General features: G+C 48.1%; 3 protein-coding genes across 3 annotated transcripts; 2 read left to right on the top strand and 1 right to left on the bottom strand.

Annotated features, from left to right (window-relative positions):
* Nucleotides 1-1,027: 1,027 nt before the first annotated feature.
* On the bottom strand, nucleotides 1,028-1,917 carry FIESC28_04860 (uncharacterized protein; the record flags this gene model as incomplete). Its single annotated transcript, XM_031159007.1, has 2 exons — nucleotides 1,028-1,825; nucleotides 1,903-1,917. 2 exons carry the CDS (start codon nucleotides 1,915-1,917, stop codon nucleotides 1,028-1,030), a joined length of 813 nt encoding a protein of 270 aa, XP_031016959.1.
* Nucleotides 1,918-9,754: 7,837 nt separating this feature from the next.
* FIESC28_04859 (uncharacterized protein) lies at nucleotides 9,755-10,413 on the top strand (the record flags this gene model as incomplete). Its single annotated transcript, XM_031159006.1, has 2 exons — nucleotides 9,755-10,012; nucleotides 10,066-10,413. The coding sequence occupies 2 exons, from the start codon at nucleotides 9,755-9,757 to the stop codon at nucleotides 10,411-10,413; spliced, it is 606 nt and encodes a 201-aa protein (XP_031016958.1).
* A 718-nt stretch (nucleotides 10,414-11,131) lies between these two features.
* On the top strand, nucleotides 11,132-12,856 carry FIESC28_04858 (uncharacterized protein; the record flags this gene model as incomplete). Its single annotated transcript, XM_031159005.1, has 3 exons — nucleotides 11,132-11,444; nucleotides 11,501-11,951; nucleotides 12,001-12,856. 3 exons carry the CDS (start codon nucleotides 11,132-11,134, stop codon nucleotides 12,854-12,856), a joined length of 1,620 nt encoding a protein of 539 aa, XP_031016957.1.
* Nucleotides 12,857-15,137: the final 2,281 nt, after the last annotated feature.

Below are 15,137 nucleotides of genomic sequence, written 5' to 3'. Positions count from 1 at the left end.
GGCGGTTGTTCGCGCCTGAAGAAAACGTAGCCAAAGTTGGAGTTGCGAACGAGAGTTTGATTTGGGGGATGTTGTCGATTGTTGTAGTCAAAAATATACTTGATCTTCGGCTGATCGAAAGCATTTGATTGATGATAGAATCTAGACTTGATGGATAATTCGACATGGTTGATATGATGAACAGTTGCACCAAGGCATCGGGTTGCTTTATAGCTTCGTTGGAACGAATGTTTCTGGCAATCTTAAGGCGAAGTGTTCTTTCATCTGAGATAACAGGAGGTGTAGCTTCTGAACATTTTCGACTGTTCGTTCGTTTGTCTTTCTGCATTGTTCAAAGACATTGTCCAATATCTGAGAGGCAGGTTCGTGGATTGGTTGATGTTTGTGCAATCGCTGTAGATATGAACTGCCGCTAAACGTAACAAAGAGAGCTAGAACTGATAGGTTATGTGGCAAAGCATGAGTTTGTTATGTTCTATTCTTCTTTGATACTTGCTGAAATCCCGTTGTCCATCCGTGCTGTTTGTCCGGGCGATATTCGTAGGTGTTCGAGCTTGATATTCTTCCAACGATCCGAAAAAGGTGAGTTAGTAGCCAGGCTGTCGTTGTAAGCCGCAAAGCTTGAAGAATACAACGGATCATAGGCCTTAGGCTTTTCTTTGTCAATATCATTTTCGCTATATCGTGATCAGATTTCAAGGGACTGAAGAGATCCTGAGCGCGTGGATGTATCCCTCTAGGTCTCTGTGCTCGAACCATGCAAGGATATTCAAATGGAATTGCCATTGAGGCTCCATCGTCCCGTTAAACATAATGCGTTCTCGTCGTCTAAGTGGGTGATGTAGTCGTGGATTGGTGTTTGGACAAAATCAGCTATGGTTGAGTCGGCTTCCTGCTGGGATCCAGCAAAGATCGCAATGTTAAGCTAGTTTCTGAGAATGCTGCGGTGCAAATGCCCGAAAATTTTGAGGCCACCAGATGCAGCATGGATTGGATCGAGAAAGCCCTCTGCATGATGCTCATCCAGTCAACACGGCCCAGGAGGACCACCATCTTGTCCTACGGGGTTATGAAAAGTATTTATCGCCATACTGTAGCCCAACGATGACGAGACATCTGTAGGCATGGGTGCCACAGAATAGCTATGCCGCCGAGGATCATCCATCAAAGATCCAGGGGTACTGATAGGATGATAGTTTTCCGTTCGTGAGACTTGAGGGTCAGAAAACATTTGCGATGTGTATTGCTGTGGGTGCATCGCCGAAGTGATCGAGTGTCTCGGTACTGGCGTAGGAACGTTAGAAGGGAGTGGCCGGGCATGGGCATGGGCATGGGCATGGTTATGGGTATGGGCATATGCTGAGCCAGGCGGAAGAGATTGGCCAGATTCCCAGAGAGAAGAGCTACTGGTAGATCCACTGGCGATAGATGGTTCGCGACTCTCTTGGGGAGGAACAATATAAGACATGCCTGTTTCGAGAGTCGTAGGCCTTCTGGGCGCAATGACTTGCTGAAGAGACTGAACGCTCTCGCTCGGTGTGTTGGAGGTGAAATGGGATACTGCTGCTGGGTCTGTCTGCGCCGTCGTTGTAGAAGTTAAGTAGCTAGATATGTAATCGTCGCCGATTCCATGTCTGTTAAGGAGACCACGAAGCTGTCTATTCTCTTCGGCAACCCTCCGCGCAGCGTGCTGAACCTCCGAGGACGCCTCGACACCCTGAAGCTCGTACACTCGAAGTCTTTGCTCTAATTCCTGGAGATACTCTCTCCTGCGGGCCCGGGATCTTCTCTGATTGTCTCTGATCCGGGCAAGATTGGCTTTTTGCTAGAGGCAGGGACGCGTTGGTGTTAGGAACAGTCAACCGCAAGAAAAAGGAGATAGACGAGAGAACAGAAACGTACTGCCGGTGTAGACATTGTGCCTTTGTACAATATGATAGGGCAGGCGTCGTCAGTCTGCGGTGAGAATTGGCATCTGTGTAGTTCGTAAATCTAGCAATGGCCAATTTGCAAGAACACCGTAAGGCTAGTCGAACGACCTTGATCAAAGTAACGGGAGGCACTCAAGCCAGGTTGTGAGAGCTCAAGATGGATCAAGCTGAAATAATTTAGATGGGGAGCACCCAGGTCTAATAGATGACGCTTTCCCTTTTATCGAAAAGATTGATGGGGCACCAGCAGTGACATGTCCCAGGGTATTTATGAAGACGTATTAAGACGATAAGCTCATGAGAAGGACCGCCACATGGGAAATGTCAGCCACGGCGGCAAGTCCTTTCTTTTGGAGAGGGCGAAAGGAGACAAAGAGATTGGGGGCCTCTATACTACAGTATGGAGGAAGTATCAGATACATGTATAGATTCAGGGCCCGGAGAACCCCATCAACGGACAAGGCAGCCCTATTGGGACGACGACGAGGACGCCGGTGCGGGATGGAAAAGACCAGTCAATGCAAGTTATGTCGAAAGAGCTGCAGGGCTGCGCTACGAAATAAAAGTTACGAGCTAGCTGCAACCCTGGTGCAAGTCAATCTGCGACAAGAGCCGGTGAAGTACAGTAGTTAGGGGAGTCAAGAGACGGCTCGAACGAGCAGCACGCCACCAACTCGATATGTGGAAAACGGTAACAAGCCACACTTGGGCGCTGACACTGCGACACTGGTCTTATCCATTCACAATCCTGTTCAAATATCTGAAGTTCTTGATAGGAGGCGACGCAACTTTCGCTCGCAGGGTCACGGTGCGAAGTTGGGGCGTGTGATGGGCCTCTAGACAGGCGTCCCATTAGTAAAGAACGACATATATGATTCCAGGTCTTAACAAGATGAGCTGTGGATGTGGTATGGTAAACTGTATCGAAGCCTGTGAGAGGATATTTCACTGAGCGGCTGTGCCAAGTTGCAGTTGATTGAACAGGAAGTGATGCCGTATGCAAGCTGCTCAGGGATCTTGTGAGTTGAGGTAGTGGCTGAGAAAGGTTTTGAGTTTGCAGAAAGCGGAGATGTAGCTGAAATGACGGAGGTCCGGGACGGCAGGAGGGGCCAGGACCAAAGGTCGATGTTTAGTGATTCGATGAATGGGTATCATTCTGTGGTGAGGTACTGCAAAACCTCATCGACGACGACGTGATTCGGCGACCGCCAGCGTAGGAGCTCCGAGGGTATGGCTACCAGACGATACATCACACCCACTTTGAAAAACGCGCTGCAGAAAAAGACGGGTTGGCGTATGCCGTTGCCCCCTTGTGGCGATAAGGTAGGTGTAAGTCAGACAGACAGGGTGCACTATACGGAGATCATTACTGAGCCACGCGCTCATAAACACGCATCCTTGAATTTGTATCGCAGAGGATTCGAAGAGATGAAAGCGTCAAGCCCTCCCAAACCATTTAACAGTGCGGGGTGCGGTGTGTTGCCCAAGAGTGCCGCGCTGGATGCATCAGAATACATCTTTCAGTTGCTGCACCGGGCTGCTAGCTTGGCTTGTTGACGGGCGGCTCTTACCTCTGCGCTAGGTTGTCGTGGCTAGCATAGTACATACTAGATATGTGTTGATGAGATTCATGTACTTAAATCGCTGACAGGCATCCCGTTTGGCCTAAGTAGGGTACTCTTGATACTGTAGGTAGGTCGTACAGTGAGAATGTGAACCCCCTGGGTGTGACACTGTTCCCCAGTTGCCAGTAAGGGCTAAGCTTTGCTGGAGGAGTTGCCGGGCGCCGTTCCTTTCTTTTTTCGAGATAGAATTGTGAGGTAACTAGGTAAGTAGGCATAGGTCCAAGGACAAGATGCAAAGTCCGGGACCACGCTAGCGATGCACGGTCGCTCATGGTTTAAGGGACCGAAAAGGGAATCGCGAAAAGCAGATTGACGATGGCGGTAGAGGTAAAGGCAGATCGGTACGTACTGTATCACCGTTGGCTGGTGGCTCAACCCTACAGCTAGGTGCTGTGGTAAAGAGACCCGACAGCTGAGCTCCACGGACGGCGTGTAACTTGGGCCCGGCACCAACGGCCAAGAATAATAGCAACAAGCGGTGATGATTGGGTTCAGGAGAGGCAGCCCAGAGCCAGGATACATGGATCCGTTGTTCGTACCGTACTGCACCGCATCGCATCGCATCACACGATACGGGCGCAAATTCAAGGAAATCAACGTCTTCGATCAGGCGTAACATCGGGAATTTGAACTTAAGCTTGAACTTTGGAGTTATCGAATGAGACAGATGGCGAGCCTAGAATCATTTGAGCGGATCAAGGTCAGAAGGAAGACACTGATGCAATGTACGGATACAGTAACATTGATTCATCTGAGCCAAGCCTACAGTGCAGCAAAATGCAGTACCAGGACAGGGACAGATGCATGGATGGATGCAGAGGCCGAGGGGCGAACACAAAAGAACTCTCTCTTTTTTTCTTTTTCTAATGATGATTGAGTTCTATTGCCTTGTCATGTTTGGTGATGGAACATCAAGGTCGTGATATGATGCGGTGTGTTGTGATAATCGACTGGCGGCAGGCACCACCAAAAGTACAGTACAGTAAACCTCACCTTCCATCTTTTGGAGGAGGTGACGGGACCGAGGAAGGACTGGACCTTCGTCATGTGCCTGTTATTCCCCAAATCTAGCGAGCCCCTTCCCTGGGTCTGGGGGTTCTGTCCGAGTTCAGTGGTTGGAGGCTGGAGGCTGGAGGTAGGAGCCGGGGCCGCCCCCAAATCTCGATCTTCGCCAGGGAAGGGAAGGAAGCACCAAAGGCAGTTCCAAGGGTTTGGAACTCAACGTCGAATGTGGCTGAGGGGCTCAAATTCCAGACCCTGCCACCCCACTTCGGTAAATGCCGACCGTTGGAACATTGGAAGATTAAACAGAACATGACAGATGCAAGTGCTGACAGACAGAAACATTTATTCATACATACATACATACTAACAACGGAGCAACATAATGATTGACCTGCCTTGGATTGAATTCAAACAGCAGATCCCATTGCTAAGATAGATCTGAACAGCAGAGCAATACCCAGTTGTAAGTTTTATGTCAGTATTTGTAACATTCAAATAGGGACAAGCGGACTATGTACGTAAGTTCAACTACTCGGCTAACATTAATTGGAGTTTGCCGAAAGACAGCCTAGCCTATCATTTACAGTATTACATACAAATAACCTTTCAACATTTTTTCATCATGTACATACATCTCGTGTTCCTTGTCTTGTTTCGGTCCTTTGAAGCCGCTTAGTTATGTGATACGTCGAAACAAAACAAAACAGGCCACAACCATGGTCGTGCAATCCCAGCACCGTGGTAATGGTAACGGGGGACACCGGGCTTGTGTTCCGTCCCGTCTACCAACCTACAGTACTGCCTAAGTACATGACCGTACAGTACAGTACAGTACCTGGATCTGATCTGATCTGCGCAACTGCATCATATCATATCATCTGATGGGCTAAAAAATGAGAATGAGACACATGGATCTCTTCACATCCATGACCCGTCTCCTATGCAGTGCAGACTGAGACTGCAACATGTACGTAGGCTATCAGGTATCAGCCGAGGTCCTCGGTCTGCGTAACGACAACCAAAACCCAATCCGACACATAACCGTCTGGTGTACGCAATCCGTGTGACACGAAGCATGTCTATTTTTTTTTTGAGGCATAAACCGTCGCTTTGTTCAGAATATCTTGGTAATATCTTACATGAATAGTAATGGAGTGGTCCTGACTTGTCCCGACTCCCGAGACCCGCTCTTGTCCGCCCCGGTCACGGAGCTGCCGTTGAGAGTGGGTCCTGCATAGGCCGGGTGTTCTACTCTATCATTCGGCGTCCCCTTAGCTCAATTTTTTCCTCCCCTACACCTACAAGCCATGCTACTGATCCATTCGCAGTTTTCAACCCTCCTTTTGAGTCCTTTCTTTTCTTTTTGCTTCCAGTTCTCTGATAATGGATGCATCCGATATGCGTCTCTCGGGTGTTACAACTGCGAACCCAATTTCCTTTATTGTACTGTCTCAGCCAAGCAACTCCCATCTAACCATCCACCCGGAACACCGTCCGCTACCAACTGCCAATAGAAAGCCGTCGAGTCAGGTGCAAAAAAATTGTCTCGGCTTGGTAGTGGACACTGACACCTACCCAAGAGTCAGACTCATGCACAATAGATGGACCATGAGATCCCGACCAAGCTGAATTGTCGGTCCGCCTTCCAACATCTTCGGAAATTTATTTTCCAGATCTTTTGTGTGTGTAGGAACGTAGCATCCACGTCAGATTCACGATTCAGGCGGTCAAGGGGTACCTTGAAGAGAAAAACGTGGTTGTGTATTGACAGCTTTACCGATGATACGTTAAGAACAGTACCATGTGGCAGCTGGTGTGACCCTTTTTTCTATCATTTTCAGCCATCCTATCCCTGTATATCATTGTTTTTCTTGACTCACGCATCAACGACAGGTTAATATTCGTTGTTCACCACAAGTACCGTATACTTCAACCTTTTCTATGGGCTGTTCTCATCCCTACCTACCTACCGACTTGACCAAGATCGAGTCATGGCTTTTACACCGCAAACTCTACCAGCTTGTCAACCACGTGCTGAGTTGCTTGAAGTAGACCTCATCCCGCAGCACCGTCTCAAACTCGTCTCTCTTTGCAAGCATGATTAGCTCATCATCAATCGCTTGTGTTCGGGAGAAGCGCAGCCTTGCCGCTCGAAAGTCTTGCGTAGCTTGTCGAAATTTCTTTTCTGCTTGGGTCAGCAGTTTTTCTTTGAGACAGTGTGCGCAGAGACTCGGGATCCAGCCCTGATCTGGCAACGTTCTCGGGAGTAGGTGAAGTCCTTCTCTGGTTAAGGACCTGGTTGGAATTGCATGTCCACATCCAGGGTAAACGAGATCAACTCGACAGAAGGGGCAAGTGTCCTGAGTCTTGAACCACTTTTTCAGGCAGCGCGAGCAAGCAGTGTGTCCACAGGGCATTAAACTGAAATTGGTCTCGTCGAGCGGCTCTGCATCTGACTTGATCTGACAGCTCACTTGACGACATATCTGGCACTCGAGTCCGATTGGCTCATCGATCAGAAATGTAACCTTGGGAAATGGGACAAATGACTCTTCAGAGTCGTAGCATCGGTGAGGCTGAAACCACGAGGTGAATCGTGGCAGGAGTTTTGACTTTATCCGTGATCCCAAGGTTGTTGATGCATACGTTTCCTGGCTCTGAGTTCTGGACTTAGTGTTAGCACGGGTTCTTAGGTATCTCGTCCGAAGTGGTTTCTGGTGCGTCGTCATGGTGGATGCTGCAAGTGATTCTTGATCGAATGGTGTAAGTTGATATGTTACTGCTGTTAGTTGGCAAAATAAAGAGGTAAGTTGCAATTTGGCGAGAGATATGAGTCAAAAGTTGAATTGGAACAGCACTTAGAATCTAGAGAAATGCAATCATTACTACTCGACTCTCTATATAAAGAACAAAGAACGTTTTTCTAAGTTCGGTGGTTGACGTTAAAAGAATGAGCTATGTTGAAAACACTTTCTGTTCAGAGGACAGGACAGAACAGTCCCTCGTTTGTTGTCTGTGTCCACATGTTCATCATCAGTACTCCGTGGACTCTTGTTCAATGTGGAACCAAACACTATTGTTCGAAGTTCGGACTAATCAACGACATACAATGTATTTCTCAGAACATTTATTACGATTGTACACCCGGCCAGTTTGCTCCGGTGTGCATTCAACTACGAGATGTCTTCACTATCATATATCACAATACACATAGCAAGATTAAAGGTGGAAAAGATCCCGTTAAGGATGGTTTGATTTGATCTTCTCCTTGGAAATCCTTGTATAGTAATTTCGCCAGTCATGAGTTGCGTTTGCCCTGGACATGGTTAATGGGCTCTAGAAACATACCACACACACCCCTAAAGCAATAAAGGCTACGGGTACGGTGCCCGGTCGGATCCCGGATCTATTGGTCTGATAGTTCCCAAAATCCTACTTCTTATAACGGGCTAGCTATAGCAGTTAATTGTACTGTGATATGGTAGCTTCAGCCGCTCAGGAAATACGTGTATTGGGTGGAGATATTGGGGAAATTAGAGTGACATACCAGGGGAATCTTCGTTCGTCCTTTCCTAAAGCTGAAATACTTGCATGAACCCTTGATCGTATGCACCAAAAGCTGATGGATCGACCAGCTAATAACCTGGCAAGCAGGTATTAGTAGATGAACATCCTTTTCTGGCTATTAACCCGCCACGCGTCACAAGAACGTGGCCGCTGTCCATGACATGCTGTGCATAGAACCACGGAGTGCATAACTAGGCAGCGATCCCTCTCCATGAAGCGGTAATTTTGATGTGGCTGAACTACTTTTGCCCTCCACAAAGTCTTGAGGTGCTGTAAGGGGGCTTGTGGTATACTCGCGCGGACTAAAACTCACCGGATATATCATGAAGATGGGTTAAACATCTCGGCTGGAGACACTGTCGGCTGCATTCAGAGTTAGCAGTATCTAGCAAAAGGCTAGTGAAGCCTCCGAAGGCTGTGCATCACCCGAGAAGGTTATTCCGTGTCGGGCCGTAGGGTCAGGCGTCGGAACCGGAAGCGCGAGAGGGAAAATATGGGGCTCTTTTCCGGTCTCCGGGATTTATATCGGCAAATAAACGAAAAGAAAATAATAAAGGCGGGAGTCAAAACTGAATCGCGTAACGCCAAGATCCGGCGGGACATGACCGCATCGTCGACCTTTTACTAGAGAGTAAGCTTTTGACCATGGTTAGACTGAAAACCTTGGGCTGTCTTCCTTATCATGGCTGCATTTTGTTGTAGAAACCACTTACCACAGCGTGGGTAGGTAGTCTATATCTGACTAGCAGCCGTTGGGTAATAATAGTACGTAGTTTCCGTGGTCTGTTGCAGTACTACGCAAGTGGTGTGTCATATGAGAGTGGTCTCCTCCATATGTGCCAGGTTAGTAGTTTACACCTTACAGATACTATCGTTTTGTAGCTAGTATTGGTAGTCAGGGCGATCAGCAAAGCTATGTAACATATTCACAAGATTTCCATAGATCAGCAACAGGGATATCTTGACACCGTCTTTTTGATCCCAATCCCGTGTCTCCATCAGACTATGTTTTCACTTCTTTACTATCACCTGGGACAACGTAATGTTTTCCCGGCTCTTTTCGAATCGTACCTTACTAGGGTACAGGATTTGCTCGATATGATCAGACGAAATGAAAAGCAAAATGTATGTTGTTGTCCTGTTGACTTTGCACGAAATCAGGTTTACGGTCAGATCTATAGGGTAAGCTAGATGTCAAATCCCTACACTCAGCTCTGGTTGCTGGGTCACACAAAGTAAACAGGGGTCCTCAACGGCAGAAACAGCCGGTCAAGCCCAGACCCAGTGAATCCTCCATCATAAGAAGAGTCCTGCACTTCTCCTTGGTCAGAATCAACTCTTGGCAGCTCTTTAAGGCAATCAGATCTGTGCATCAACGGGCCGCCCATGTAAGAAGTGACACAGAAAAACTGCCTGGTGAGCCTGGATAGGGGCTGCCGGGCAACAGGCGATTCTTGGCCTAACATCGGACTTTTTTACATATATATCAGCGCTCGTATTGCAGCTCCTATTTGATTATTCGTGATTCACAAACTAATCCTTTTGCCCTGAACTCGTACATACTCAGCTTCATTCACCACGTCGTTGCGAATTATATCCTTGCGTACCTATCTTCAGTTAATCAACATGCCTTCTCTCAAGACTCTGCTCGCCTCAGCCGCCATGGCTTACCTTGCCACGGCCAAAACCATCAAGATCACAGCTACCAGCGATAACAAGTTCGACCCTGAGACGGTCGAAGCTGAGAAGGACGATGTTATCGAATTCCATTTTGAGCCAAAGAACCACAGTGTTGTTGCTGGCGACTACCGCTACCCCTGTTCTCCTCTTGATCTGGGCAGTGGTTTCTTCTCTGGTTTCCTTCCCACTGACTCTGGATCTGCCGTAAGTTCTAACATCTCATAATGGCTCGACACACCATCTGACACAGTCTCCAGGACAAGGTTTTCCAGGTCACTGTCAACGACACAGACCCTACTCCTTTCTACTCTTCCCAGGGCAAGGAGTGCGCTGAGGGCATGGTTGGTATCATCAACCCTGACAAGAACAAGACTCTGTCCGACTACAAGGAGCGTGCGGCCAAGCTGAGCTCTGGCGTCAACCCCGGCAAGAAGGCCTTTGGCGGTGAGCTTGTGGACTCTAGCGATGCTAAATCTGACGACAAGGACTCTGGCGAGTCCTCGGACAGCAAGGACGGCGACGGCGATGACAGCGCTGCTGGTACGATCGGTGCTCCCTTCGCTGGACTTGTTGCTGCCATTGGTCTTGCCTTTGTTATGGCTTAGACTGGGAGAGTTTAGTAACGTCAGGATGCGACATGATTTACATGATATTGCCTGGGGCTGGGGCTGGGTCTGGAAAAGCGAAAGTAATTAGAGGGATCAATAATCGTATTTTCGCGATCCCAAACATATATTCTTTATACTAATACAGCGTTGTTGATTCAAATGTTTGCATGTTAAGGAAATGAGAGCTTAGCTGTCGGCTCATGGAAGCAACTGTCTGGCGTTCCCTATCGTCAACTCCAATTGCTAATGCGCATATTGAAGTCCGAGCCTCTTAGCAGATAGAGTAACAGGCTAGTGTCCGGAGAATGGCCACCAGCAATACGAACTGTTTTGTCATGTGAACTTGAGCAGCTGACCATCAAGAAATGCGCCTGGATTCTGGAACATTCATACAGGGTAGGCTTATTCTCAGGGTATTGATAGATTGATAAACAACGTCATGTTAGCCAACCTCGGCAGTATCGTATAGTCTCGCTTAAACTGCGGCTGCCCGCATGACGGGAATATTGCATATTGCATATTGCCTCGGGTCTAGGAAGACGAATCCCGGAGATCAATTCTAAACCCGGCCCACCATCATCATTTCAATACTGGGCTCACAAATTCCCCTCCATGCTTTACTTCTCCAAAATCACGTCTTTTCAGTAGAAACGAATCAGCGATCGATCGCGAAACCCTCAGGACCCGAGAATTGCGACTTATATATGCTATCAACATGCGCGGCGCACTGAGGTGCAGCACCGTTATCCGCCAGCCTCAAGCTCTTAGGCCGTTGGCGGGTAGTGGCAGATATGCGAGGTCGTTCCGCACGAGCGCAGCGCCACATGCTTTAAGAGCAGGCTCATGTTACCGCAAAATACGACCAGAACTTGCGATTCAAGGCGCAAACCTGTCGACATCATGTCCCAAACGCTCTCGATCAATGGCGACAGTAGTCGATGCCGAACCTGTCTACGGCGGAGGTCCAATTCCAGAGTACGACAGAAGGGTGGCAGCGGGAAGATTAAGGAACGATGAGCACCAGAGAGGTGAGCAAAGATGGAACATGTATCAAAATGTACTAGTAAAAACTGACAAAGTCAAGGAATTATTCAAAACTTCCAAAACCTATATCATGAATTGGAACGATATGACGCCCCGCCTGTCGAGCATCCCACCATAGAATCCCTCAAGCCCACCAAGAAATCCATATTCTCGTCTCTTTTCGGATCAGGTGGTAAGAAGTCTGCGACGGGAAGCATTCCAAGCAATCTTCCGAGAGGGTTGTATCTATACGGCGATGTTGGCTGCGGCAAGACCATGTTGATGGACCTCTTATACGATACTCTGCCTCCTTCTGTTAAATCGAAAAATCGCATCCACTTCAACAACTTCATGCAGGATGTGCACAAGCGATTGCACAAGTTCAAGATGGAGCATGGCAACGATATCGATGGTGTGCCCTATATCGCAGCTGACATTGCTCAGCAGGCAAATGTACTTTGCTTTGACGAGTTTCAATGCACTGATGTCGCAGACGCTATGATTCTGCGAAGGTAAGTGCGGCCCTTTACGTTCAAGTTGCGCAGATCTGACAATTCGAAGACTACTAGAATCTCTTATGGCAAATGGTGTTGTTCTCGTAACGACCTCCAACAGACACCCTGACGAACTGTATAAGAACGGCGTCCAGCGAGAATCTTTTATTCCTGCCATCAAACTCCTCAAGGACCGCCTACACGTTATCAACCTAGATTCTCCAACAGATTACCGAAAGATCCCCCGACCACCATCTGATGTGTACCACACATCGCTTGACAGCCATGCCCAAGCGCACGCTGAGAAATGGTTCCGGTTCCTCGGCGATCCCGACCAACCGGAGCCTCGACCTGAGACCCAGAAGGTCTGGGGTCGCGAAATCTATGTTCCCCGAGTTAGCGGACGGGCAGCGTGGTTTACTTTCGACGAGCTAATTCGACAACCCAAGTCCGCTGCCGATTTCATCGAGCTTGTCCGCTCCTACGAAGCATTCATCGTTACTGATATTCCTGGCATGACTCACCAGCAGCGAGATCTTGCGCGTCGATTCATCACATTTATTGACGTTGTATATGAGGGCAACGCCAAACTAGTCCTGACGACCGAAAAGCCCTTGTCAGAGCTCTTTATATCTCGCGATGAGATTGCCGAAAGCCTCATGAAGCAAGGTGTCAAGAGTGCCGATGCCGAAGATGCAGCCGAAAACCATGATTTGGTACACAACGTCGATAAACTCAAGGACTCGAACCTTTTTGCCGGTACAGAGGAGGCCTTCGCATTTGCTCGAGCCCTCAGCCGGCTGCGACATATGGAGAGCAAGGAGTGGGTAGAGAGAGGCATGGGCCTCGAGGCTTCAGGCGGCAAGTTGGACAAGGACAACTGGACCAAGGCTAGAAGTCGACAGATGGAAGACTCCATGTGAAGAGCAAGAGATGGAACCTTGGTTTGGGAAGCGAAGCATTATACCCAGGGCATTAACTCGGCATAGCGAGCGTTTGCCTGGTCTTGTATGATTTACTGTGAACTGTCAAGTGTTGATTGCTTAGGCAATTGGGACTTTGGATCCAGACATGAATGTATTTACGGGTTACATATTTGCATATATATATATAGAGACATGTGGCGAACTCGACTTACAAACAATCTTTAGTGGCTGGCTTGTACCTAGTCCTCACTTATAATACGTATTCATAAAGCCCACGAATAACAACGAGGCTAGATATCCGAACGGGCAATTCAACGGCTTGGAAAGGTTTTAGACACCCCTGAGTAATTGAGTGATAGGCGAAATGCGCATTTAGCCTTGTCGGCAACATGTCCCAAGAAGTATCGAACCACTGAACTCGAGACTGGACTAGTGAGTATCCGTACCAGATGACGGCAATTTAACATTGTAAATTGCCATGGCAGAAGCAAAAGGTGGGCACATGGATGCATCGCCCGAAACCATCTTTCTACAGCACTTTAGAGGGTTAGTTCTTTATTGAAGGGTTCGAGCACCCTATGACGATAAACACTAGGGGCTCACTAGGATGGAATGCAGTCTAAATGGCCGGAAGTGTCTACTGAGACGAACTGCCGGTAGATCTCGCAGTTTGAAACTGAGACAGTCGAAAGGTACTATCTTGAGGAATGTTGTGTCTAAGACTACGACGATCATCATCTCTAAAGCCAACTGTGTCAGACCAGCCACTCTTTGTAACCCAAATATTTGACGGCAACGACGGAAGCAGTACGGATACAGCGACGTTTGACACCCTGCTGTTGGGCAGGTGATGAAAACACCAGGTATTTCGAAACAGAACCGAGATGAGTCTCGTGGCATTTAGATACCCGAGCTTGATTCGTAAATTGAATAATCGCATCGCATGCAAGCAAGCTTAAAGTGGCAAGTCGAGGATTGCTGGGGTGAGGTGAGGCTAAGAAGACAGGGTCTGCTATGGATGCTAGTAAAGACGTTGAACAAAAACAAGCCACACGCAGCAATCAATATCGGTTCGTGAACGTTGTTTGTCAACCTAGAAAGAGACAGACCGAGGATGAAACAGTGACGTTGGGCGATGTAACCGGCTGGAAATTGACTCTGAAGAACTTCGCGATCACGTATCTTCATAAGTGTTAGCGTGCATCTATTGTATAAGCTTGGTGTACTAATCTAGCTAGTTGTTGATAGTTGTCGTATGTTTGCGCACTTTAATAGATTTATGAATTCGTGTTGTGCAAGTCAGCCTTGGCTGTTTACCTACGTGATGAATCCGTAATCCATAGCATTGACGCACGAAACTTCTGTTATCTCGGCGTGGAAGAGGCACAGTCAAAGCCAGTGGACACTTGGAGACGAGGAGAAGCAAGCGGATCGACGGGCCATGCATGCACAGACTCGGCTCCAGTTGTTGTTTCGACTGATGGAGTCAAGTCAATGCGGCACCTGGAAGCGGTCAAAGTACGGGCGATTAACAAAGGAGCAGTCATTTTGTTTCTTTGTTTCTTGAAGTCTCTCGGGACTGAGACCAAGATGAGAAGAAGCTTCCGTGAATAGAGCTGGGGGTCGAGAAGGCTCAGACCATCTAGGTATGTTACCATAGTACGACTTAGTTAGGCGTGGTAGGCTCTAATATGAAAGGATTCATCTTGCAGCTAAAGCCAGGCCAGGCCAGGCCAGATCCTCAGCAGCAAAACATGGAATTGTTCATTGCGCTACGCCACTGAGAAACACTGCCCGGTAGACTGACTGGGTGGACAGATTTACCTACCGTAACCTGGCACAGCTAATGATTGACTGAGCGGCATCTGTCCACTTCACCAGAATCCAAGACATCAGTCGATCAAGGCGATAAGAAAGAGTTGCTGAAGATAATCGATCGATTCGCTGGAGCTCATTATTATTGCGACATTTAATAATTAATGCATCCATAAAAAGGAGAAGGGTGAGAGAGACAGTGTGTGTGTGGGATAATTTTAATGAAATCGGGCAATTTGCGCCAGGGTCTAAATGAGAAGAGGAGACGTTGGAGCTTGAGAAAGCTACCAAAAGCCACAGAGTCAAGGGATTGGTCAGGTCCTCAGCGGTTCCTGGCTAAACAGATTTGGCGGGACAAGCTTAGCCAATCAAATTTGCTTGGTCCCTGACAGCTGGCGTCAGTGGCCCAAGCCACCCCTGACTTTAATCCCCGTAAACGCGCCTAACCCCCTGGCTACTGCGA

This window comes from Fusarium coffeatum (assembly GCF_003316985.1).
Source record: "Fusarium coffeatum strain FIESC_28 chromosome Unknown BRIP53273_contig_106, whole genome shotgun sequence".
Lineage (NCBI taxonomy): Eukaryota > Fungi > Ascomycota > Sordariomycetes > Hypocreales > Nectriaceae > Fusarium > Fusarium coffeatum.
The sequence above is the reverse complement of the archived record's forward strand: the minus strand, read 5'-3'. Positions and strand labels throughout refer to the sequence as shown.